Genomic DNA, 23,407 nt, shown 5'->3' with positions numbered 1-23,407 from the left:
TCTACCCAAGCCCATGTAACTCTGGGGCTTGGAGATCTAAGGGAAAGAGGGTGGTAAGGGCCCTGACTTAAGTTCTACAGTATGTATTACGATCTGAGTTTCCATGACTTGTGGGAGAGGATGCAGAAAGAGGCCCCAAGGAAGGAGCAAAGGCTAAGAAGGCACTGTGGATAAGGGCACAGATCTTTCACAAACAAAACCACATACTAGACTCTGGAACTTTTATTCCCCTGGAAACAATCATCTGTGTTAGTGGTACTTGAGGGAGAAGGGGTACGCTCAGTTCTTTCGAAGCATACGTGAATATGTGTGCACGGCATCCACAAAGGCCCCCACATGTTCTGGATCCATATCAGGGTAAAGTCCATGGCCCAGGTTGGCAATGTAGCGCTGTGGCCCAAAGTCATCCAGCATCTGCTGCACCAGCCACCTGATCTCCTCCTGGGGGACCAACAGGGCACTGGCTATAGGGGGACCAGCAAGCCTCTGTCCTCCCTGTACACAATGGTGGCACACACACGTGTAGGCATGCTTCCGCTCTGTTACTCATTCAGTCATTAATTCAAAAAAATTTACTGGATGCCTAGGATGGGCCAGGCACTAACACAAATGAACAACAACAATAAAAAGAAATTCCTGCGTTCCTAGAGTTCACATGGTGTGTATGGGGTATAGTGGAGGGGCAAACAGACATAAAAACACAATATAACACAATCATACCCACAGCCATGGGAGTGCACAGAGACAAACTCACAGACACATATAGGGACCCTGGTTGTTACCTTAGGTGCATACAGGGCACAGGGGTCCAGGTTGCCCTGCAAGGTCACTGTCTTCCCCACACGTTCCCTGGAAGCAGAGTCAATGCCACTTTCTGGTGACTGCACGTAACAGCAGTTGCACCTGCTCCACCTCACCCTCCATTACTTACCGGGCTTTCTCTGGGGCCACTGTCCAGTCAAGCCCAACCACCTCGTAGCCAGCCTGGGCCAGCTCCTCCAGGGCAAAATGTCCATCCTTAGCAAAGATGATCTGGGGGAAAGGGCAAATCCCTGAGGCTACAGAGGGCCTTGCTACAGTATGCCCACTAACCTACCTCTGCTGCCCTCCAGTGGTCATTTCAGTCCATACAGGACTTATCCTGAAAGTTCCAGTCACACCTTCACTCCCCCCATCCCCATTCTTACCATGGGCACTGGTGCCAGGCCTGCCTCCTGCAGCTTGGCCTTCACTCGCTTGGCAACATCACGGATGTAGGGCAGTGCAAACTTACCGAAGAGCTGTGGGCCTAGATGCCCTGCGTGGGACTCAAAGAGCTGCAATGCCTACAGTTAGGGGGTGGTGAAGAGAAATACATGACACACAAAAAGGAAGTATCTCAGGCCCCACACCCAGAATGTGCCTCAATTTTCCCCAAGTGACTTCAACCCCTCATACTGCCTAAGCCTGTAAAAACCCAGTTCCAGTCAAAGAGTTTTGCCTTTTCCTACAGATCCCAGTGCTAGCTTTGGTCTTTGAACACACAAAGCATTAAGCCCCCGCCAGTGTCAGGGTGGACTTAGCTGCTCCAGCCAGATCACTGCAGGCCAAGCTTCTTTCATGCCTGCCATTAAGACACGTACCTTCTCAGGTATAGAGAACTCTGTTGCTTCTGTCCTCTTTATACACTAAACCCCAGCCCATTTGTCTCTCCTTCAGGACTCACTTGGGCACCAGCAGCCACTTGTCCCACCAGATATGGTACCAGAGCATCAGTGAGGATGCGAAGCAGCTGGTGACTGGCCTTTGGTCTCTGGTAAAGCCAGCGCTTGGCATGAGCCATGGTGCTTGAGCTGCCACCCTCAACCATGTATGTCATCAGAGTCCACTACAAAAGGATACAAAGAGAAATGTCACAGGTGTAGAAGCCAGACTGACACTTCCTTCCTTGTCTACACCAGACCTGCCAGAGTGTTTTCCCCATGTCCAAATCCCTGCCCTGTTCCACGTTACCGGGGCTCCAGCAAAGCCAATCAGTGGCACACGCCCAGCCAGCCTTTGTCGAGTGAGGGTGATGGCCTGGAACACATAGGCCAGCTGAGAGGCCACTATGGCTGGATCCCGGAGGCGCTCTAAATCCCGCTCTTCTCTTAATGGCTCTGGGAAGCTGGGCCCTTTGCCAGGCACCATGGTCACCTCCATGCCCAGCGCCTGGAGGGGGAGAAAACATCTGTGTTCCCAACCTGTAACTTCCGGAGGAAAGGCTCTGTTCAGCCCATGCCAGGAAAGAGAAAAAGAATAAAGCTCAGCCAAACCCCATCTCTTCCAGCCTGTTTTTCCCTCTGCCCAGTGAGGATAAGTGCTCATCTTGAACCATGACTGTCTTTTCCCTTTTTCACCCATTCCAGAATCAAGTTTGAGTGGGTACCTGAGGTACAACAAGGATGTCGGAGAAGATGATGGCAGCATCCAGAGGGAAGCGACGCAGTGGCTATAAGGAATAGAAGACAGGTTGCTAGGTAGCGAGCTGGGGGCATAAATCCCTCCCTCTTTTGTGGACCCCTCACCTGCAGAGTCAGTTCACAGCAGGCCTCTGGGGAGCGACAGGTGCTGAAAAAGTCCTGGGCAGCCCGAGTTTCCCTAAACTCTGTAGACAGAAGGAAGGCAAATCTCAACCTTGAGGAACCTGTAGAGCCCTCCACTGCCCCTCAAAAACTTTTTTCTTTCCAGAGTTTTACCTAGACTCCCAGGCCCTGACCCTGACCTGGTAAGTAGCGGCCTGCCTGCCGCATGCACCAAACTGGAGTGTAGTCTGTGTCTTCTCCCCAGGCTGCTCGCAGGAATGTGTCATTCTTCAGCTCCGGAAAAGGCTGGGGTCTGGAGATGGGGGGTTGGGATGGGGGTGAAGGGTGGGTAGGTGTCAGTAAACTATGGAAGGCTCGGGTTCTTAAGGCAGATTCAGTCCAGTGCCGTTATCTGCTTTCTCCAGACCAGCTCCCACGCTGTGGCTCCACACCCGGTTCTGCCTCCTCTCTGCCTATCAGGTGGTGCACAAGGATAGAAGGGCCCCAACAGGGGCCTCTACTCTACATTCAGTCCCAGGTTCCCCCAGCTCAAAGCCACTGGAAGGACTGGGGGCTGGGCGAAAGAAAGCCCAGAAAGGATAGTTCCAAGGTCTCTGGACCAGAAAATCAACAGGAACGGGAGAATATAAGTGGGCTGATTCCGGGTCTGGGAGTTAGTCACGGAGGGATCAGAGTTGACGGTTCCGAAACAGGGGTCCTAGTTGAGGATTTGAAAGTCCTGGGGGCATCTTCCTAAATGAAGATCTGAGGGACGCAGTCCAGCTAGGTGAACCCTGGGATGAAGGTCTCGGGAATCCATGATTAGAGGATTTTCGGAATTCGAGCCTCTGGGGTTCAGGTTGGGGGCTCTCCACGGGGAAGGGCGATATAGGGACAGATCCCTGAGCTGGAAGACTCAGATCAGAAGCCCCGCTGGCCACATCGCGTAGTGCGCAGAACTCACCCAAACCCGTTCGCCTCCATGATAAGATGTCTGTAACTGCGAGCCAATTCCTACTTTAACCTGAATCTTAGCCTACTCCTTCCCCAGGCTCCGCCCCTTCCTGGACTGAGCCAAGGTGGTGGCCATGTTGAAAGTCACATGATCAGACTCCAGCAACAGCTACCGGGCTGCCCTAGCTGCTGCCGTTAGGACCCCCTACCTCACTTCACCGTAAAGACCCGTGTAGCGACGCAGCAACAAACATCCCTAAAAATAACTTAGCTCTAACTACACCTGACCATGGCATGAGGAATTTGCCCTCCTCTGATGACCTAACAATCCCGAAGTCTCGGCCTAAGTCTTACTTTCACTCCCACTGTCCATGATTCTAACAATCCAATCTCATGCCTGGCCAGCCAGGCATACAATGCAGTATGGAACCAAGCTGAATAAGGAACTAAAATCATTAAATATTTGTATGACATAGAAGAGCCTATAATAGTTGTGGAAATTACAATGGTGAGCAAGGCAGCCCCTTCCTCTACAGACTGTTGAAGAAATAGAAATCAGCAATCACAACAATAAATGTTTTAAGAGGAAAAAGCTAGAAGTAACTAGCAAAGGCTCCCCACTTAATTGGGGAAAGTGGTGGGGGTGTTCCAAGCAGAGGAAACAGTATGCACAAAACAAAGAGGCTAAAGAGCAAATGGCTACTACGGAACCAGGAGATCAATCTGGTGGAATTAAAGAGGCTGGAGATGTACGGAGTTCAGGTCATGCAGGCCCTTGTGAAGTACATGTGTTCACTTTATCCTGTAACAGTGTGATAGCATAGAAATAGCATGGAAAGAAGGGAAGAGAAGCACTGGGTTCCCAGTTTTCTAGAGAGAAAAAAATGGAACGCTGTCAAAAATACATGGGATCATTTATTCTTTCTTTCTTGATAACTTCAATTATTTGAAAACTATATCAAAACAAAGTTTCCATCCAAGTGTCCATCAACAGATGACTAAACAAAATGTTCTATGTACATACAATGGAATATTGTTCAGCCATGAAAAGAAGTTAAGTTCTGATACATGCTACAACTTATGCTGAGTGAAATAAGACAAACACAAAAGGACAAATATTGTGTGGTTCCGCTTACATGAAATACCTAAAATAGGGAAATTATACATAGAGGCAGAAAGTAGATTAGAGTTTACTAGGGGGCAGCGGGAAGGAGGCAATGAGGAGTTACTGCTTAAAGGATACAGAGTTGCTGTTTGGGTGATTAAAAAAAAGTTTTGAAAATAGATAATTGTACACTTAAAACTGGTTAAAATGGGGGGTGGCCAGTTAGCTCAGTTGGTTAGAGCGTGGTACTGATGACACCAAGGTTGCCGGTTAGATCCTCACATGGGCCACCATGAGCTGCGCCCTCCTTAAAAATTTTTTAAAAAGTTAAAATGGCAAATTTTGTTGTATGCATTTTACCTCACTTTTTAAAATTAATATATCAAAAACTATTAAATTGTCCACTTTGGGTGAATTGAATGGTATAAGAATATATCTCAATAAAATTTTTCAAACGGGGGGGGGGGAGTTTCCTTTTCCTCCATGATTGTACTTCACCAACAGCACCTGTCCACCTTTTTTGCCTCCTCCCCTCCCTTCTTAGCTTTTACTCTCATCTGGTTCAGAATTACTGGGAGAAACTGGATAATGATCACTGGTGTTCTGGGATCAGGAATAACTACCTGTTCAAGCCTTACTGACTAATAACTCCTCTGTCAGTGGCAGGGCTGGGGAGGGGGTTAGTCCCCCAAACATTTTAGTCACATGGTCCCTAGGACGGGGAGCCCAAGAGGATGTCTAGAAAATTTCAAAGATTTTTCTGGTTGTAGTATGACTTGTTGGTGGAGAAGCAAAACAAGAGGCCAGGACCAGAAAAATAGAGGTTCTAGTGAACCAGTCTGGAAAGGATGGCGGCTTGAATGAGGGTAGTAACAGTGGGAATAAAATGGTAATAGAAATAGGAATAGACAAGGAGGAGTAAGTTGATCAGGTAGAAACTACTGGACTTGGATCTGGTTGGCCGAGTGGGAGGCACAGGGGTAGGTAATATAGATGAGTATCCGAGTACACAGGGCAATACGGCGGGAGCGTGGGGTGCACTTAGCCCAGAACTTACGGTAAAGGCTGGCCGAAGGCGGGGCGTAGCGTGGTGGGAAGCTCGACCAGCCTTCACGGCTGCTTCTCCTAGAGCCGGGTCGCCAGTAGTCTTCCTTCTGACACTTCGACATGGCAGGCCCGGGCCCCGGCGCGGCCCTAGAGTCCCCGCGGCAGCTGCTGGGCCGAATACGCTTCCTGGCGGAGGCAGCGCAGAACCTCCGCGCCGGACGGCCGCTGCCGGCGGCGCTGGCTTTCGTGCCGCGCGAGGTGCTTTACAAGCTTTACAAGGATCCGGCGGGCCCGTCGCGAGTGCTGCTGCCGGTGTGGGAGGCAGAGGGCCTGGGGCTGCGTGTGGGAGCCCCGGGCCCGGCCCCGGGTACTGGCTCCGGACCCCTCCGCGCGGCCCGCGACAGCATCGAGCTCCGGCGCGGCGCCTGCGTACGCACCACGGGCGAGGAGCTGTGCAACGGCCACGGGCTCTGTGTGAAGCTGACCAAGGTGCGCCCAGGCCTGCCCTGGGCCCTGCAGAAGACCCCCGGTACCAGGGACGCCCCTAGCTGTTCCCCTCCCCTCCTTCTCATATTGAGCTGGCATTGCGTTCAGTGTCCTTTGACTTGGGCTGGGCTGGGCAGGGCGGGCCGCTGGGCAATTTCCTGACGGCTGTCCCCATCTGGCGCGTCCCGGCAGGAGCAGCTCGCAGAGCACCTGGGCGACTGCGGGCTGGAGGAAGGTTGGCTGCTGGTATGCCGCCCGGCGGAGGGCGGGGCCCGCCTTGTACCCATCGACACTCCCGACCACCTCCAGCGGCAACAGCAGCTCTTCGGTGTGGATTACCGCCCACTGCTCAGGTCCTGCACTTGAAGGGGCAGGGCTTGCTACCAGTTGTCTGGGCCTCGCCCCCAGAGGTTGGAAAGTAGTCTGGCACTGCCTGGGAGGTGGGATATGGAGCGAAGGCCGGGTTTAGAGCAGGAAGAGGCGGGGCCTGAAGGGAACAGTGGTGAGGGGGCGGAGTGAGGGGGTGCTTCACGAGGCGCCGTTTGGAGATAGAGCTCTGGGTAAGGTTCCAGAGCTTGGGATTGTCTTGCTGCCCACTGATGTCTTCCCATCCCACCCCCACTCTCTGCCCACAGATGGGAACAGGTGGTAGATCTGACATACTCACATCGCCTCGGATCGAGGCCTCAGCCCGCTGAGGCATACACAGAAGCTGTACAAAGGCTACTGTGAGTGAGCTGGGATGGGATGGGGAGGAAGGAGCTCCAGGTCTGGGCCCGACCTAATTAGGGACTTGGGGTTGCTTAGCTATGTACCCCCGACGTGGACCTACGAATGCGACGAGGACCTGATCCACTTCTTGTACGACCACCTGGGCAAGGAGGATGAGAACCTGGGTAGCGTGAAGCAGTATGTGGAGAGCATAGACGTTTCCTCCTACACGGTGGGTGCTGGGACTCCTCCCACCCCAAGGAAGATGTAGTCACATCTTGCTAGGTCCGGAACCCTCACCTCTAGACCAACGGCTAAACCTGAATCCCCATAGGCCAGACTCAGTCCAGCCCCCCATCTTGGAAATCCTATAGGAACCCCTAGACAATTCCACCCATACCAGCTGCGCTTTTTACCCAGCTCTGATGTTTTCTCTCTTGTGCTGCCTGACCCAAAGTACACCTCCAGTGCAGGGAGTGGAGGTAAACACTGATTCCACCTTTCTGCCCCTCCCCAGGAGGAGTTCAATGTGTCCTGCCTGACAGACAGCAATGCAGACACCTATTGGGAGAGTGATGGATCGCAGTGCCAGCACTGGGTGCGGCTTACCATGAAAAAGGGCACCATTGTCAAGTGAGTGGGCTCTGAGTGGGACAGGGTAGGTGAGCCACATGTCTGTGAGTGTACAGAGACCCATGTGCATCCTCTGCCCCCCAGGAAGCTGCTACTCACAGTCGATACCACAGATGACAACTTTATGCCTAAGCGGGTGGTGGTCTATGGGGGCGAAGGGGACAACCTGAAGAAGCTGAGTGACGTGAGCATTGACGAGTGAGCAAGCTGGCCTGGGTGGGAGGTGGGGCTTGCCTGTCTTGGAAGGTTGGGTGAGACCCCAGCAATCCCTGAAGGCACAGGGTACCCAAAGTGCCACACATCTGTCTCCTTCAGGACCCTGATCGGGGACGTCTGTGTCCTGGAGGACATGACTGTCCACCTCCCAATCATTGAGATCCGAATCGTCGAGTGCCGAGGTGGGGCTTAAGGCTATCAGGAGGTAAAGGGAGCCCAGTGTGTAGATGGGGACTAGCTGGCCATGAGTGTGGAGAGAAGCAGATGGGCTTGGAGTTGAGGTGAAGGTGATAGCTGAACTAACTCCAGGATTTGAAGCTGTGGGGCCTGAGCTGGGTGAAATGTGCTGGGTATAGACTGGCCTTAAAGCCACAGAGGTGGTTGGTTAGGCTCAGCTGGAAGAGGAACTGAGTTGGGACCCTCAGACACTCCAACATTACAGTGGTAGACAGTAAAGGATATAATAATCAGAATCAGGTAAGTAGAAGGTGATCCCAAAGGTCCCACGTGTCTAGGGGCAAAAGGAGACAAAAGATTGAGCATTTAGGAGATATTCTCAGGTCTAAGGGTGGCCAAGGAGGCAGCAGGCACAGTACGTGACCTCACTCCGACTCCTTCCCCCAGATGATGGGATTGATGTGCGTCTTCGAGGGGTCAAGATCAAGTCATCTAGACAGCGGGAACTAGGGCTGAATGCAGACCTGTTCCAGCCAACCAGTTTGGTGCGATATCCTCGCCTGGAAGGCACTGACCCGGAAGTACTATACCGCAGAGCTGTTCTCCTGCAGAGGTAGCTGTGGTCCTGGGCCTGCCCGACCCTTCCCTTCCCCCATTCTGAGCCTTGTGTGTCTATGTGGAAGAGGTCCCCAAGGTCTTATACTGTAAGCTGTTCCAATTGAAAAGTCAGAGCAGCCCCTTGGTCCTGGCTTCTCCTATCCCTGTGTGTTGGGATTGAGGGGGTCTTGCATCCATGCTAAACTCTTTAGCTACAGTTACTTTACCACCTACCCAGATTCATAAAGATCCTAGACAGCGTCCTGCACCACCTGGTACCTGCCTGGGACCACACGCTGGGCACCTTCAGTGAGATTAAGGTGAGCTGTCCCATCCAGTGCTGGACTTGGCAGTAGCTTTCCCCTCTATGCTCATGTAGTCGTTAACTCTTCAGCAGAGAGTTCTTAAAACCTAAAGTCCTGAACCTTTGCTGGGCTCTAGGTACATAAGAAGAAAGCCAGGCACAAACAGTCAAAATTTAGTTGCTGGGGTGCTATTCCCCAGATAGTGTGTGAAATACACAAGAGCTAGGGGAGGAGAGGTGACAGCATGGATACGAAGAGGTTGCATAAAAGGTACATACTGGGACTTAGTAGGCAGCAATAGAAGAGGTGAGAGAAGCATACAGGTAGATGTGAGTGTGGATGGGGATGAGGCTGGAAGGGGGTGGGAAGGACGCAGTCCCTGGTAGCAGAGAGCCCTGTGGGCCAGGCTGTGAAACAGGGGCTTTGTCCCAGGTGAGTGGAGCCATAGGAAAGATTTTAAGGAAGGTAATGACCAAGTTGGACGTTTTTGTTTTAGAAAGCTCCCCCTGGTGGCTGGACTAGGGGATTGGCAGCAAGGACAGGGATGGGCTAGGCTTGGACTGGAATGGTGGAATTCAGTCTAGGTGTAGAAGAAGGTTCCAGGGCCTGGACAGAGGCTGACTGCCTGCTGGTCCTGCTCTGGCCTCCTTTTCTCATCAGCAAGTGAAGCAGTTCCTGCTGCTGTCACGCCAGCGGCCAGGCCTGGTGGCCCAGTGCCTGCGTGACTCAGAAAGCAGCAAGCCCAGCTTCATGCCACGCTTGTACATCAACCGGCGCCTTGCCATGGAACACCGTGCCTGCCCCTTAAGGGACCCTGCCTCCAAGAATGCGGTCTTCACCCAGGTCTGGTCTACCTGGGTTTGGTCTGAGGGAGGGTAGTAAGGGGCCTACGGGGCTGGGCCAAGAGGGTCCTGAGCAAGGTCTTTGGGCAAGAGTGGGGCCAGGTCTTGACTTTTCTACAACTCCCTCCCCTGTCTCCTGCCCCCAGGTTTATGAAGGCCTCAAGCCCTCTGACAAGTATGAAAAGCCTCTGGACTACAGGTACGGCATGAGCGTGAGGGAATTGCTCAGAGCAGATATGTACACATACACATCCTTCATTACCGCTCTGTAGCCCCTACTCCTGGCTGGTGTCTGGGCTGGCGAAACGTCCCAAGACATGGCCCAGCATAATGACAGGTCCATCCCTACTTACAGGTGGCCCATGCGCTATGATCAGTGGTGGGAGTGTAAATTCATTGCAGAAGGCATCATTGACCAAGGTGAGGCCATGGGGGGATAATAAGTGTCCTGCCTTAATTAGAGTGGTGGAGCTTTCTGGGGTCACCAGCTAACCAAGATAGGGGACCTGCTTATTCCTCCATTACGGGGGCTGGGACTCTAGATTCCCCCTGCTGAGGGCATCGATCTGTCATTTCAGGGGGTGGTTTCCGGGATAGCCTGGCAGACATGTCAGAAGAGCTGTGCCCTAGCTCAGCAGACACCCCTGTGCCTCTGCCCTTCTTTGTGCGCACGGCCAACCAGGTAATCTCCCACCTCTACCTCCCAAGTTACTTCTACTGTTCTGTCTCTGCAAACCTCCCAGGTACCAGGCTGAGCTAGAGGGGGCAGAATAGGGACTGAGTTGCCTGGGCAGCTTCTGGGCAGCCAGGGAGGGAGGAGCCATTATACCTACAGAGGGATCATTCAGGGTTCCCAGTGGAAGATGTTCAGGAAAGTTTTGGGGAATCTCAGGCAACAAAGTATGGTCCATCCCATGCCATGCTGACAGCTCTGTCTCGGGGGCAGGGCAATGGCACAGGTGAGGCCCGGGACATGTATGTGCCCAACCCCTCCTGCCGAGACTTCGCCAAATACGAGTGGATTGGACAGCTGATGGGGGCTGCCCTTCGGGGTAAGGAGTTCCTGGTGAGTAGCCTAACTCTACACCCCATCAGGTCAGCCCTGGCCCCTGGAAGGAAGAAGAGCCAGCCAAACGTGGGCAGCTCAGGGTCAGCAGACAGTAGTGAGGATTTGTCCCACAGGTCCTGGCTCTGCCTGGTTTTGTGTGGAAGCAGCTCTCTGGTGAGGAGGTGAGCTGGAGCAAGGACTTCCCAGCTGTGGACTCTGTGCTGGTGAGTAGGGCTTGGAGCCGTGTCCTCTGCTCGGTCCCTGAAGGTTGCTGTTCCCCAAGTCTGTCCTGAACCTTCTCTTACCACACACATGATCCCTCTCCAGTCCCATCTACTCCCACGGTTTCAACTATTGTCTCTATCCTAGTGACCCCGTAAATCCTTCCCTCCGGCCCCAGCCCTATATGCATGTGCCTGCTGGACCTGTGCCACATGACGGCACCTGAAGCTCAGCATACGCTTCACCTCCCTATCCTACTGCCCTGTCTCAGAATGGCACCATTACCCACCCTCCCCCTGCCAAGGTTCATCCCTCACTCCTCCCTCACCTCCCACATTCTGTCACAACTCCCATCTCACTACTGGTTCAGGCCACCTTCCTTTGTGACCCAACCACTAACTACAAATGCTAGTATCCCTGTCTCTATTCTTACCCATCTGATCTCCAGCAACCAGAGTAATTCATTTTACTCTCCTCATTTAAACCCTTCGATGGCTCCGCCCTAGGATTAGGATAAAATACAGAATCCGAAAAGGCCATACATGACCCATGAGCACTTAGTTCATGTTCAGGTTCAAGCCAAACAGATTCCTCAGGCCTTTTACGGTTTCCACCTTTTTCCAAGATGTTCTCTCTCCTGGCTTCCTTGTGGCCCAGCCAACCCCCAGACATCATTTGGATCTCAGCATAGATGCCATTTCCTCCAGGACGCCTTCCCTGGCCTCCAAGCTCGGTTCCATGTTGCTTTGATGCGTTCACAGCCCTTGTACTGACCCCCTCACTTCCCTCATGGCCTGCGTGGGAACTGCCGTACCTGGCTGTCTCTCCTGCTTCCCTGTGAGCATCTTGAGGAAAAACAAGGACTGTTTCCACTATGAAAAGCTGACCTTCCTGTCTCTCACCAACCCCTAGGTGAAGCTCCTGGAAGTGATGGAAGGAATGGACAAGGAAACATTTGAGTTCAAATTTGGGAAGGAGCTAACATTCACCACTGTACTGAGTGACCAGCAGGTGGTAGAGCTGATCCCCGGGGGTACAGGCATTGTGGTGGGCTATGAAGACCGTTCCCGTTTCATCCAACTGGTGCAGAAGGCACGGCTAGAGGAGAGCAGAGAGCAGGTACTGCCCAGAGGCCAGAAGGACAGACAGCTTTGGCCAGCTCCTCATAGCCAGAGCCCAGCCTTATAGGCTACCAGTACCCAATCCCAAGAACTCTGGTCCCCACCATCCCTTGCCCTATATTCCTGCCTATCAGTGGGGTACACAGATACCCCCAGTGCTGAGCAAAGACCATGTCCCCCATTATCTCCACAAGTAGAGGCCAAATGGCCCCACCACACACTAGTTTTGCCCTCTTCCTCAGCCAGGCCTTTTCCTTCCTCCCCAGGTGGCAGCCATGCAGGCAGGTCTGCTGAAGGTGGTGCCGCAGGCTGTGCTGGACTTGCTGACTTGGCAAGAGTTAGAAAAGAAGGTGTGCGGGGACCCTGAGGTCACTGTGGATGCTCTGCGCAAGCTCAGTGAGTGTGAGGCAGGGCAGCGGGGCACTGGGGTGGCTTAAAGCTGTGTCTATCAGGATGCGAGAATGAATTCTGGCCTTGTCCCTATCCCCACCAGCCCGGTTTGAGGACTTCGAGCCATCTGACACACGGGTTCAGTATTTCTGGGAGGCGCTGAATAACTTCACCAATGGTCAGTGGAAGAGGGCAGAGTAATGCCTGGGTTTGACTTCACTTGTGGGATACAGAGGCAGCCTGGAAGTGGTCGAACCTCCCCCACCACCAGTGGGGGCATTGATTTCCTTCTCCTCCATCCAGAGGACCGGAGCCGTTTCCTACGCTTTGTCACAGGCCGCAGCCGTCTGCCTGCACGAATCTACATCTACCCGGACAAGCTGGGGTGAGTGTGGAGGAGGTCCGAAGGGCTGTGACCGGTCTTCTGCTCTCCCCACACACATATACACGTCAGACCCCTACCCTGTGCCCCTACGATTCTTCCTGATCTGTGGCCCCTCCATGCCTCCAGCTACGAGACCACAGATGCACTGCCTGAGTCTTCCACCTGCTCCAGCACCCTCTTCCTGCCTCACTATGCCAGGTGGGTTTCAGGAACAGGTGAGGGGGTGGCATCGGAGGGTGGATGAAGTGCTGCAGTGCACAAATTGTAGCCTTATCACCCCTGGTAGTGATGGAAGGGCCTCCACACCTGGCGCACTGACCAACTCCCTGCTGCCTCACCCCTCACAGCGCCAAGGTGTGCGAGGAGAAGCTCCGCTATGCAGCGTACAACTGTGTGGCCATCGACACCGACATGAGCCCTTGGGAGGAGTGAGTCGGCGCCAGGGGGCAGCCGTGGGCCAGCAGAGTCCCACTCGGCCTAACCCAAGGCCAGACGCCCTCTCTGGACCACCTGGGGTCTGCTCTTCCAGCTCTGGAGGGAAGCTAATGCACTCAGAAAAAGCCATCACACACCGCCCGTGTGTGGTTGGAGTGGGGGCGGGCGGTGAGTTGACACTGGTGGTCCAGCCCCGCATACCCACAAGCCCTATGCGTGCTCGGGCTTGCTTCCTGAATTTTTTAGCCTCTGTAAGAGGGAACCTTCCACAAGCCCAGCACAAGCTGCCAGGCCTGAGCTACTTGAAGGGGGCCTTCTAGCTCCCCACCCCATGGACTTTGCTTCAATTTTTAGCTCCTCCTTTTTTTCCTCCCTGTTTTTCTCTGGCTTCTGCCTGGACTCAAAACTAAAAACTGGAGGCTCCTCCCCAAACAAGGCACCAGGGATGGGTAGGAAGTGATGATCATCCTTCTTGGTCGCCTGCCCCAAGAATGATGCAACAACTGGGCACCCCCTCCCTCACATACTGGTCTTTTGCTCCTCTCCTTCCATTCTCAAAGTGTGAGTTCTCTCCTCCTTCCTCCAACCCAGTCTCAACTGATGAAGTGCCACTACCTGCCCTGGCTCAGAACCTACACTCAACATTAAATCTTCACTGCCATTAGCACCCATGTTAATCACTTCTTCATCACCTCCAGCCTGACTCCCCATCTGCTGTCTCCTACGATTTTGCACAAGTTAAGGCCAGTTATATCCTCTCTGGAATCTTCAATAGCTCCTCTTTACCCAACTCTAAAATAAAGCCTAGACTTTAAACCTGCTTCTAGGCCTTATGCACGTCCCTGTCTCACCCCTCTCTCCCAGCCTCCATGACACTCCATCAAAGAATGTCTTGCACGTGGGAAAGTTGAATAAATGGATGAATTCATTCCTTCAGAATGTGTTTATTGGGCTCCTGGGAGATGTTAGAGAAAGCTTTTCAGGACTTCAGGATCCTGCCAGGAGCCAAGGAGATGTGTGTCAAGTGGGAGTGGTGGATTTCTTAGTGGCAAACAAATTCGGAGCTGAGCAGGGAAATTAAGGACCCCACTACCCAGAAGGGGGGAAAAAAAGCTGGTCTGGCATCTTCTAGGATGGGTGTGGTGATTTCGAGGGTGGGATTCCACCTTCAGGAACCAAATGGGCAGAAAAATTTGGCATTGTAGAGGACAAAGCACTGAGATGGCAGATAAACCCGCCAAGTCAGGATTTTTCCTGAATAGGCAGCAGTTTTGTACCCACCGCCATGCTGTCTCCAGTTGCCACACAACTAAATGCAGTCTTGAAGAACAAGTACCCCATGGAAGATCTCATGCGGATAGAGTCCCCTCACGCTCACAGTGGGCATTCTCAAGCACGGTCCCAAGTGAAGTGGCCGGCGTGGGGTCACTCACCCATCGCTTCCCCATGCCGTCCTCTAGGGTGCGCCCTGGCTCTGCCCTGCCTGGAAACTCCGGGCCGGGCCGTGGCGCTGGGCCCTTCCCCATCACCACCCCCGTCCCCGGGCTGTGAGCACCCAGAGGCCTATCTCCCCACAACTCATGTCTAACACCCGAGCTGAGCCTCCCGGGCAACCCTCGTCTTGCGGCTCCCCAATCCCTGCGTCTTGGGTGGTCACAGGAGACAACCACCCCTTATTCTTCCCGCAGCCTCTTCCAACCTAGAGAGTTTGAGGGGCAGGAGCCCCAGAGGTCGCCCCTCCCACCCAGCTCCGCTCTTCCGGGCAAGCTCCCGCCCCCTCGTCCGGCCCATCCAAGGCCGCCTTCCTGTTTTCTGGGAAGGACCTGGTCAGCGCCAGCCTGCAGGTGGTAGTCCGTTTCTGTGTTTGGTACCTGCCACGTGAGTCTTCGATACCTCTTTTAACAAACTGGACTCACACTGTATATTTTGTAGCTTGCGGTTCATTTCATCATTCAGTGAGTGCATAGAACACCAATGTCAGGCACCATACTACATGTAGCAGATAAAATGGTGGCTAAACAGATCATTTTTGCCCTCTTGGGATTTAAATTCTAATGGGAGAGACATATATTAAGCAAATAAGCGCATGAACAACATTCAACAATCTAAGAGCTCCAAAAGAGCGGTGAAGGGTATCGTTAGAAGACAGAAATGATGCTAACCAATGGGGCTCAGTGAAATGCTAAATCCTTAGGGAGAATAACTGGGCACAAAGGCCAACTGAGAAGCATATTGAGTCCCACTAGGAGTATGGAGGGAAAAGAGAAGAGACTCCAGCCTTAGAGGACCGTTTTAGAATTTTGCAGTGAGCAGTCATGAGGGCATCAAGCAAGAGAGTGACATTAGATTTACCTTTGGTGGCTCTGTAGAGAATCAGTTGAGAGGGAGAGACTGGAGTCAGGGAGTAATCCAAGATAGCCATTGGGACAAGTGGGCTACTCATTTTAACCTTTTTTTTTTTTTTAACCTAAGTTCAAGCTTTTTTTTTTTTCTTTGTTGGAAGTTTTTTTTGTTTTTTGTTTTTAAGATTTTATTGGGGAGTGTGTGTACTTCCAGGATTTTTTCCAATTCAAGTTGTCCTTTCAGTCGTACTTGTGGAGGGCGCAGTTCAGCTCCAAGTCCAGTTGCAGTTGTTAATTGCAGGGGGCAGAGGGCAGAGCCCACCATCCCTTAGGGGATTCCAGGAGTTGAACCGGCAACCTTGTGGTTGAGAGCCCACTGGCCCATGTGGGAATCAAACTGGCAGCCTTTGGCATTAAGAGCATGGAGCTCCAACCACCTGAGCCACCAGGCCAGCCCCCTTAACCATTATTTTTATTAGTTGCATTGTATTACGTTGTAAGGAATTTTCATAATGCTTATTCATTTGAAACACTACAGATGGACATTAAGGTTGCTAACAAATTTTCGATATTGAAAACTACAAATGTTACAATAAACATCCTCATGCATATATCCTTGCATACCTATTTGATTATTTCCTTAGAATAACCCTAAGATCGCTTCAGCAAACTGCCAAATTGCCAGTTTATCAATTTTCACTCTCTTTTGTGTCTATTTCCTAAACTTTTACCAACCTTGGGCATTAGCACTTAAAAAAATCGTTGACAATTTAATGTGTTTGAAAAACTGGTATGATTGTTATTTTAATTTGCATTGCTTTGACTATTTACCAAATAGAGCATTGTTTTTCTTCTTTATGGACTGCCTTTATGTGTTTTTGTCCATTTTTCATTTGGTTTGATTATACTTTCCTTATTGATTTATAACAGTCTTTGCATAGTACTAAAATAATAAGCACAGCAAAGCACTGTGTTAAGTGCCGTACATCTGTTATCTTGTTTTATCTTCTGAACAACTCTGTGAAGTAAATACTATTGTTATGCCCATTTCCGGATGAGAAACCCAGAGCAAAGATGAATTAAATAACTTGCCAGGGTCATATAAGTACTAACTGATAAAGCTAGGATTTAGCTTGGTGGTCTGCCAGTTCCAAAGCCTGCTGACATAGTAACTAAGGTGCTATAACCTCTATATTAACCCCTTTGTCTGTTGTGTCAGGTGTTGCAGATGTTTTCCTGATTTGTACTTTGCCACTTAATTTCATAATGTATAAAATTTTAATCCTTTATGAATTCAAAGTCTTTATGGAAGACAACATTTATTGTATATATACCATGGGAAGGCAATATAGTGTACTAGGTAAGAGCACATTCTCTAGAGTCAGCTTGCCTGTATTCATATCCTAGCTTTACCACGTACTAGCTGTTGACCGGTGTCTTCAGCTTCCTTTTTTGAAGTACCTATCCTTTTACTGTTAATTTGAAATGCTACATTTTCACATACATCATTTTATGCTAAATTTTTTACATATGAGAAATCCTCATTTTACACAGTACAGTAGTGCCAAACTATAAAAGTGACCCTGCAAGTTGTAACCAATCAAAGAGATCTTAATAATCAATGGAAGAAATTACCATTGTTCCATGATCTTTAAAATTTTTGTCAAACATCAAAAACTCTCTACTGTAACTTATGTATAGGGAAACATGAAAAACAGTAAAACTATATTTGTTTAATATATTGTAATCTGAAGCATTAGAAAAATTGAGAATCAATTATTTTCTTTGTAAAAACCTTACCAAGAGTAATTTGAACAGTGCTTGCCTCTTTTGTCTTATAATATGGAACAAGTATCTTCACTGTGTCTTGATGAATTGTCATACTCCTTTTTAAGTTTGGATCAGCTTCCAACATTTTATTCTATGTACTTTGAACCTCATGAAATATCTCTAAGAATTACTTTAATGTGAAGTGTTTTGCTGGCTTCACTTCCTACGGGACATCTTCATCCTTGTTGTCATAATCCCTTTCCTTATTTATGTAGATACAGTTGCCTTCACTAAGTTCCTCTGGCTGCATAGCTATACTCTCTCATGACGGCAGTGTCCACATTCCCATGATCAGCTATTTCTTCTCTAACTCCATTTGTGTTTAATTTGAATTTCACTTCCAACATTATCATCTTTAACTTCTTTGCTACACTTTCACTTTGTTGGCCAATTCTCAATTATTCTTTTTATTTTTTAAATGTCACATGGGTTTATCACAGCGAGGCAAGGAAGCAACACAGCTACATTCTTTGCTGTCTCTATTATGTGCAGTGACTAATCACGAACACACTGAAAGAAGTGACATAATTCACTGCTCACAATGAACATCCAAAAAACTTAATTTTGACATTTTTGACACTCTTCTCATTGCTTTTAGGGAGGAGAGTTTGTGGAGGAACACCATTTTTACTGACATCACCTGTTCCTTTTGTATTTGCTTCTTAATTTATTAGATAGAAAGTTGTAGAAAGATTTAAATGAGATATAAGTCCCAAATTTTAATAACCTGTATAAAACTAAGACTTTATAGCTGTCAACATGATGTTTTCCTCCTCTCTTTCTTTCCTGCCTAACTTCTTATTCCCTTTTTCTTATCACTTTTTAATATACTGTACAGTTTACTCATTTATTATTTAGATTTCCTCTCCCTGTTAGGATTAGGCCTGGTTCCTTTTTTGTTCACTAATATATTTTAAGAGCCTAAAACTGTTCTTGGCACATAGTAGTCACTCAATACATAGTTGTTCAATAAATAAATGAACTGTGGCGCATAAACCATACTTTCCAATTTAAAAACAAGGAAAATCAGCCATCTGAAAAATGTTGTTTTCAATAAAGGAGGAAATATCACCAAATTGATTGAATCATTTATTTTAAAAATTGACCCATCAGTTTGGAGCAAAAATGTCCAGATGCTGACCTTTAAAACCACCAATGATGAAAATGCTGTGTTCTTGAAAGGAAATATTGAAGTCCTAATTAATGAAGGTTCTTTCCAAGCTCTCTATATAAACACTGTAGCATCATTTGCTCTCTAACTTATTATGAATCTATTGGGCAACTGCTGGGCTTATGTACAAAAATAAAACACAAATATTTTAGGACCTGCAATTGGTTGCCAAAGTAGAGTTTCTCATTTCATTTTCATCTTTCACTCAGCCCTCTAAAAATAATAATTCCTTGCCTCACTAACAAGTCCACAGCCAAATGGAGTAGATGAATATTGTGTCATGGCCAGCAAATTCCCAAAGAGAGATCTCTTGCAGACCGTGGGAAGAGTGTTTCTGAGCCCCAGTCCAACTTTAAAAGGTTTCTTTTGTCTCCCACAGTTCAAAGAGACCTTTAGAGCTTGACCTTCTTAAACTATTCCCCCACCACGTACACATACACACAAATGTCCCTTCGGGAAGAAATATGAGCATGAAACAAACATAGGAAACAACCTGTGTTCAATAAGCATTTATTAAGTACTTCCCATGTAATTAATAAATAAAAATAAATAATAAGCATGAGGTTAGGCATGAGGGATAATAATATGGATTGACTTGGTAAGAAGGAATTTTCAGAAGAGACATCAATGACCCAGGGCTTCAGCCCAGTTTTCCCACCACCAAATGAGAGGGCAAGGGAAAATTTATGAGAAATTTTTAATTCATTCATTATTATTTACTGAGCATTATTATTTACTGTTCTAGGACCTGGGGACAAAGAAGCAAATGAGGTATAGCCTTCATTCTCAAAGGGCTCCCAGGGTGATTGAGAAGACATGAAAAAGGGAATGACAATCCTTTGTGGTGAGGGCCATAATGTAAGTACTAGAAGCAATGGGAGCCAGAAAGAAGGAATCCATAAAGCAGCAGTTTTTAAAGTGCTTCATGGACCTCTGGGAGTCCTGAAGAAACTTTCAGGGGATCTATCAGATCAAAACTATTTTCATAATACTAAAACATTTGCCCTTTCATTATATCAATATTTGCACTGCTGGTGCAAATGCAGTGATACCAAACTGTACTAATAGTCATTGTACATAGTCTTCACTGCCACACACTTGCAATAAAAATAATAATAAAGCAAAGTAAGTTTCACTTAAGAATGTCTTTGATGAAGCAATAATTTTATTAAATCTTGGTCCTTGGTCACACACCTTTTTAATATTCTATGTGGTGAAATGGAAACTACACATGTAACACTTCGGTGCATACTAATGATGTATGATGGTTGTCTCCAAAAAAAGCACTTGGGTGATTGTTTGATTTGTCAACTACTGCTTTTTTCATAGAACACTATATTTACTTGAATGAACAACTGAAAACCATGGCCAACAATTTATCAAAATAAATGAAGGAAGCCAGTCACTTCAAGGAAAACCACAACAGTATTTGTTGCCAATGATGATATTTGGGCTTTCAAGAGAAAAATCAGAAGTTTGGAAAACTTCTGTTAACATAAGCTTGCCAGCTTTCCAATATTTAAGAACTTTTCTGATGAGATTGGTGGTAATATAACATTAACAAATGTGATTTTGAAAATATTGTATGAGTCAACCTTGAGAAGATCTGCATACCTCAGCAAACCAATATTTTACAATGATCAATGCATCAAGATGCAAGATCAAGCATGGATAAAATGTCCATTCAAAGTGCAAGTATTATAACAGAGTATAAAATGCTCATTGATATGATTCTATGTTACAACTAATCTGTTACAAATTACCACTTATTGAGTTTTGGTGTAGTATCAAAGAATAATACCTACAATTACCTACAGTACCTACAAGCTATTAAGATATCTCTCTTTTCTAATTACAAATCTGTGAGGTCAGGTTTTCATCATATAATACGCCCAAAACAATGTATCGCAGCTGATGGGAGAATCCAATTGTTTTCTTAGCCAAACATTAGACATGTATAAGGTGAAACCGTGGCATTCTTCTCACTAAATGTTTTGTTTTGAAAACAGTTATGTTTTCATAAAAATATTATGTTACCATTAGAGTGGTTTTATTTATTTTTAAAATGAATTTTTTTTAATTTCTCAGTTTGAATTATTAATATTGCAAGTATCAGTAAATATAATCCATATAAACATAAATTCTTTGGGGTCCCAATAATTTTTAAGAGTGTAAAGTGTCCAGAGACCAAAAAGTTTGAGAACCACTGCCCTAAGGGAATAATTTAAAATGAGTTTAATGAAGCAATCCCTCGACTATGTTTCTCAACTGGAGGAGAAGGTCCTATAGTTCCCCGAAAACATTTGCTAGTTGAAACATGAGCATTTAAAATGGATGCTAGATATGGGTTTGAATGCTATTCTTACTTCATAAGTAGTTCTCACCTCAAAACCATGCTGAAATTCCCAAGGCTTCTGCTTGCTTGAGCTAATATAATACCAAGGAGAGAAAGAATCTTGCTGCAGAAGGAAAGAGTAGTCAAGTTTCAGGTTTCCGGTGGCCAAATCAATCACTCCATGGCTGGCTTTTACCAAAACACTTGGTGTTATATTTGAGTTAAAATAAATAATTATTTAATAACTGATCACCAGCATCCTAAAGTGAAGCAGAGGCAATGAAGGGATAGGCTGATTTTATGATCCTCAAGTTTTTTTGTTTGGTGTTTGGGGGTTTTTTTAGCAGGATCTAAGCTGAGCTCCTATTCTTCTGGCTGAAAGTCGGGGGGAAATTACAGGCCTGGTTTTTCTCATTGAGTGCTGTATCCCCAGCATACAGCATCTAAGACATTGCTTGACGCATATTAGACACTCAATAAATACTGTTGAATAAAGTCAAACTCCTTTATTTTTATTGCAAAACTTCAACTGTCTCCCAACTGGCAAGGACCTAAAGCAACTCAATGTTTAAGAGATGGATAGAAAAAGAGGAAGCTTCCAAAAGGTTAGGAAATCGCAGGAATGTGGGGGAAAGAGAATGACCACTGTTCTTTTTATCTACTGCAACTTAACAAAACACCTCAAAACTTACTGCTTAAAACAAGAATTATTTTATTATTGCCTCTCACAATTGTTGAAGTTGTCTAGACTCAGGCGTTTGTGGTCTCTCCTACAGTTGCAGCCTCTTAAGTGGTCTCCCTGCTTCCAGAAAGCTTATTAATACAGCAACCTGAGTGATCCCTCAAAAACCTGTCAAATCATGTTCCTGCTCTGTTTAACTCAAGGTCCTCACAATGACCTACAAGACTCACAGAATCTGAATTCTCCATCTTCTCCCTCATTCCTCTCTGACCTCCTCTGCCATCATTCATTCTCCCCCTGGCTTACTTCCCTTCAGTCATATTGGCCTATTTGGTGTCCTTTGAACATGCAGTCTCTCTCTTCGGGGCTTTTGCACTTGCTGGCTAGTCTGCTTGGAAAGCTCTCACCCAGGATATCCACCTGACTCACTCGCTTCAAGCCATTGTTCAGTGCCACCGCCTCAGTGAGTTCTTCGCTGACCCCCCTCCACCCATCACCCACTGTTTCGCTAAACGTGGATGTTTTCCATACCATAATAGTCTGTTTCTGAAAGTCGACGTGAGTCTCCACGTTGCACATCGTGGACATAGAAAGCCCTGGCAATCCCTGGGCTGCAAAGGTATTTGGTGATTTCTCCACTGGCTAACCCAGAACTGCATCTCCCTGTGAGCTCTCTTTTCAGCGAGTGGTAGTCGGAACCAGGTCCTAGAAAGAGAACTCTCTGAAGGAAGGCAGTGACTTATTCCAATCTGGTTCCAGGAGCCCTGCACTTGGAAGAACACTCCATGGGTGTTGGTGATTTGTGAATGAACGAAAAAGCAATGACGGCCCCGCCTCCTCTCCTCCTGGAGGCGCGCGCGCTTCTGGTGCCCAATCTACCACTCGGCGCTCGTCCTCCGCAGGCCTGCTCCGCGCGTCGCATCGATCGGCTCGGCCATCGCGCGCCTGCGCCTGTGGGCTGCCAGTCGGAGGCGGCGTGGGAAGAGCACCGGGAGCGGTTGCGGCGCGCCAGGAGCTGAGGTAAAGCTATGGCTTCTGCGCTGCCAGGCCGCCTTCGAGCTGGTTGGCGGGGTGAGCAGCGCGGTGGGGCCGGGGGGGTATCTGCGCGAGGCTTCTGCTCGAGCCCGGCGGAGGAGGGCCTGGGGGGTGAGCAGGGGTGTGGAGTCCCAGAGTTACCAGCTCGAGTCCCTGTCCGACCCGGCCCTGGGACCAGGTGTCCGAACTAGAAGGGAACTTGGGGAGAATCCGAGCCAACCACCTGTGCAACAGATGGAGAAACTGAGTTTCAGGGAGGGGGAGGATCTCCTCGAAGTGACAGCGAGTGAGCGAGCATCAGACTCAGGACCAGACGCCCTTAGCACAGTGCCTGAATTCTTTCCGCGTCAGCCCTTCATTCATTATTATGCCTATTTTTAGTTGTTTAGGTGCAAGGCAATGAAGTATAAAAAGGAATGCAGTAAGGTCTGGATGAGAGACCAATTATGATACAGTGTTTTAGCTTACCAACTTACAAACAGAGCAGGCAATGGATGCTATGATGGAAGCGTGCCTGAGATGTCATGACCACCTCCTCTAAAGCTTGAGAGGCTAAGGAGATTCGTTTCCTTGAATCCTGTCTCCCAGTGTCGTGGCAGTGACATTGAGGCATTTGACAATCTGCCTAGTATCGTGGTTAGTTACATTCATGATTATCACCCAGTGCCTCACTGAGGGCAAGACCCTTAGATCCTAGTGACCTGTGTTCTAATGCTCCTTCTGCACATGTTTGAGCTTGCGTCGTAATACAGGTTGTTGTGAAGTTCACAGATGCTCATTCTACAAACACTGAGT

At 48.4% G+C, this 23,407-nt stretch overlaps 3 protein-coding genes across 5 annotated transcripts in view; 2 read left to right on the top strand and 1 right to left on the bottom strand.

Annotated features, from left to right (window-relative positions):
* Positions 1 to 204: 204 nt before the first annotated feature.
* Positions 205 to 5,774, bottom strand: UROD (uroporphyrinogen decarboxylase). 2 transcript variants are annotated; one of them, XM_033113528.1, is made up of 10 exons: positions 5,660 to 5,774; positions 2,744 to 2,856; positions 2,547 to 2,626; positions 2,408 to 2,470; positions 1,993 to 2,190; positions 1,706 to 1,867; positions 1,188 to 1,325; positions 932 to 1,032; positions 783 to 849; positions 205 to 441 (listed from the first exon to the last, which is right to left on the bottom strand). In XM_033113528.1, exons 2-10 carry the CDS (start codon positions 2,769 to 2,771, stop codon positions 280 to 282), a joined length of 999 nt encoding a protein of 332 aa, XP_032969419.1. In that variant the 5' UTR covers positions 2,772 to 2,856; positions 5,660 to 5,774; the 3' UTR covers positions 205 to 279. The 2 variants fall into 2 exon arrangements, with proteins under 2 accessions (XP_032969419.1, XP_032969418.1); XM_033113527.1 differs by lacking the exon at positions 5,660 to 5,774 and adding an exon at positions 3,508 to 3,663.
* Positions 5,736 to 14,139, top strand: HECTD3 (HECT domain E3 ubiquitin protein ligase 3). The gene is made up of 21 exons (XM_033113526.1): positions 5,736 to 6,138; positions 6,328 to 6,488; positions 6,771 to 6,863; positions 6,943 to 7,078; positions 7,364 to 7,479; positions 7,564 to 7,677; positions 7,795 to 7,877; positions 8,320 to 8,485; positions 8,708 to 8,789; positions 9,435 to 9,617; positions 9,763 to 9,815; positions 9,972 to 10,036; positions 10,195 to 10,298; positions 10,563 to 10,682; positions 10,799 to 10,888; positions 11,799 to 12,005; positions 12,274 to 12,403; positions 12,501 to 12,575; positions 12,701 to 12,782; positions 12,909 to 12,980; positions 13,130 to 14,139. Exons 1-21 carry the CDS (start codon positions 5,770 to 5,772, stop codon positions 13,212 to 13,214), a joined length of 2,586 nt encoding a protein of 861 aa, XP_032969417.1. The 5' UTR covers positions 5,736 to 5,769; the 3' UTR covers positions 13,215 to 14,139.
* An 8,302-nt stretch (positions 14,140 to 22,441) lies between these two features.
* Positions 22,442 to 23,407, top strand: part of EIF2B3 (eukaryotic translation initiation factor 2B subunit gamma) — a 107,390-nt gene continuing 106,424 nt past the window's right edge. Inside the window, exon 1 of one of the 2 annotated variants that reach the window (XM_033115387.1) lies at positions 22,442 to 22,597. The gene's annotated coding sequence lies outside the window, so the exon portion shown is untranslated. Of the gene's footprint in view, positions 22,649 to 23,407 lie in introns of both variants that reach the window. The other variant, XM_033115388.1, reaches the window with a different exon arrangement.

This window comes from Rhinolophus ferrumequinum, chromosome 9 (assembly GCF_004115265.2).
Source record: "Rhinolophus ferrumequinum isolate MPI-CBG mRhiFer1 chromosome 9, mRhiFer1_v1.p, whole genome shotgun sequence".
NCBI classification, from domain to species: domain Eukaryota; kingdom Metazoa; phylum Chordata; class Mammalia; order Chiroptera; family Rhinolophidae; genus Rhinolophus; species Rhinolophus ferrumequinum.
The sequence above is the reverse complement of the archived record's forward strand: the minus strand, read 5'-3'. Positions and strand labels throughout refer to the sequence as shown.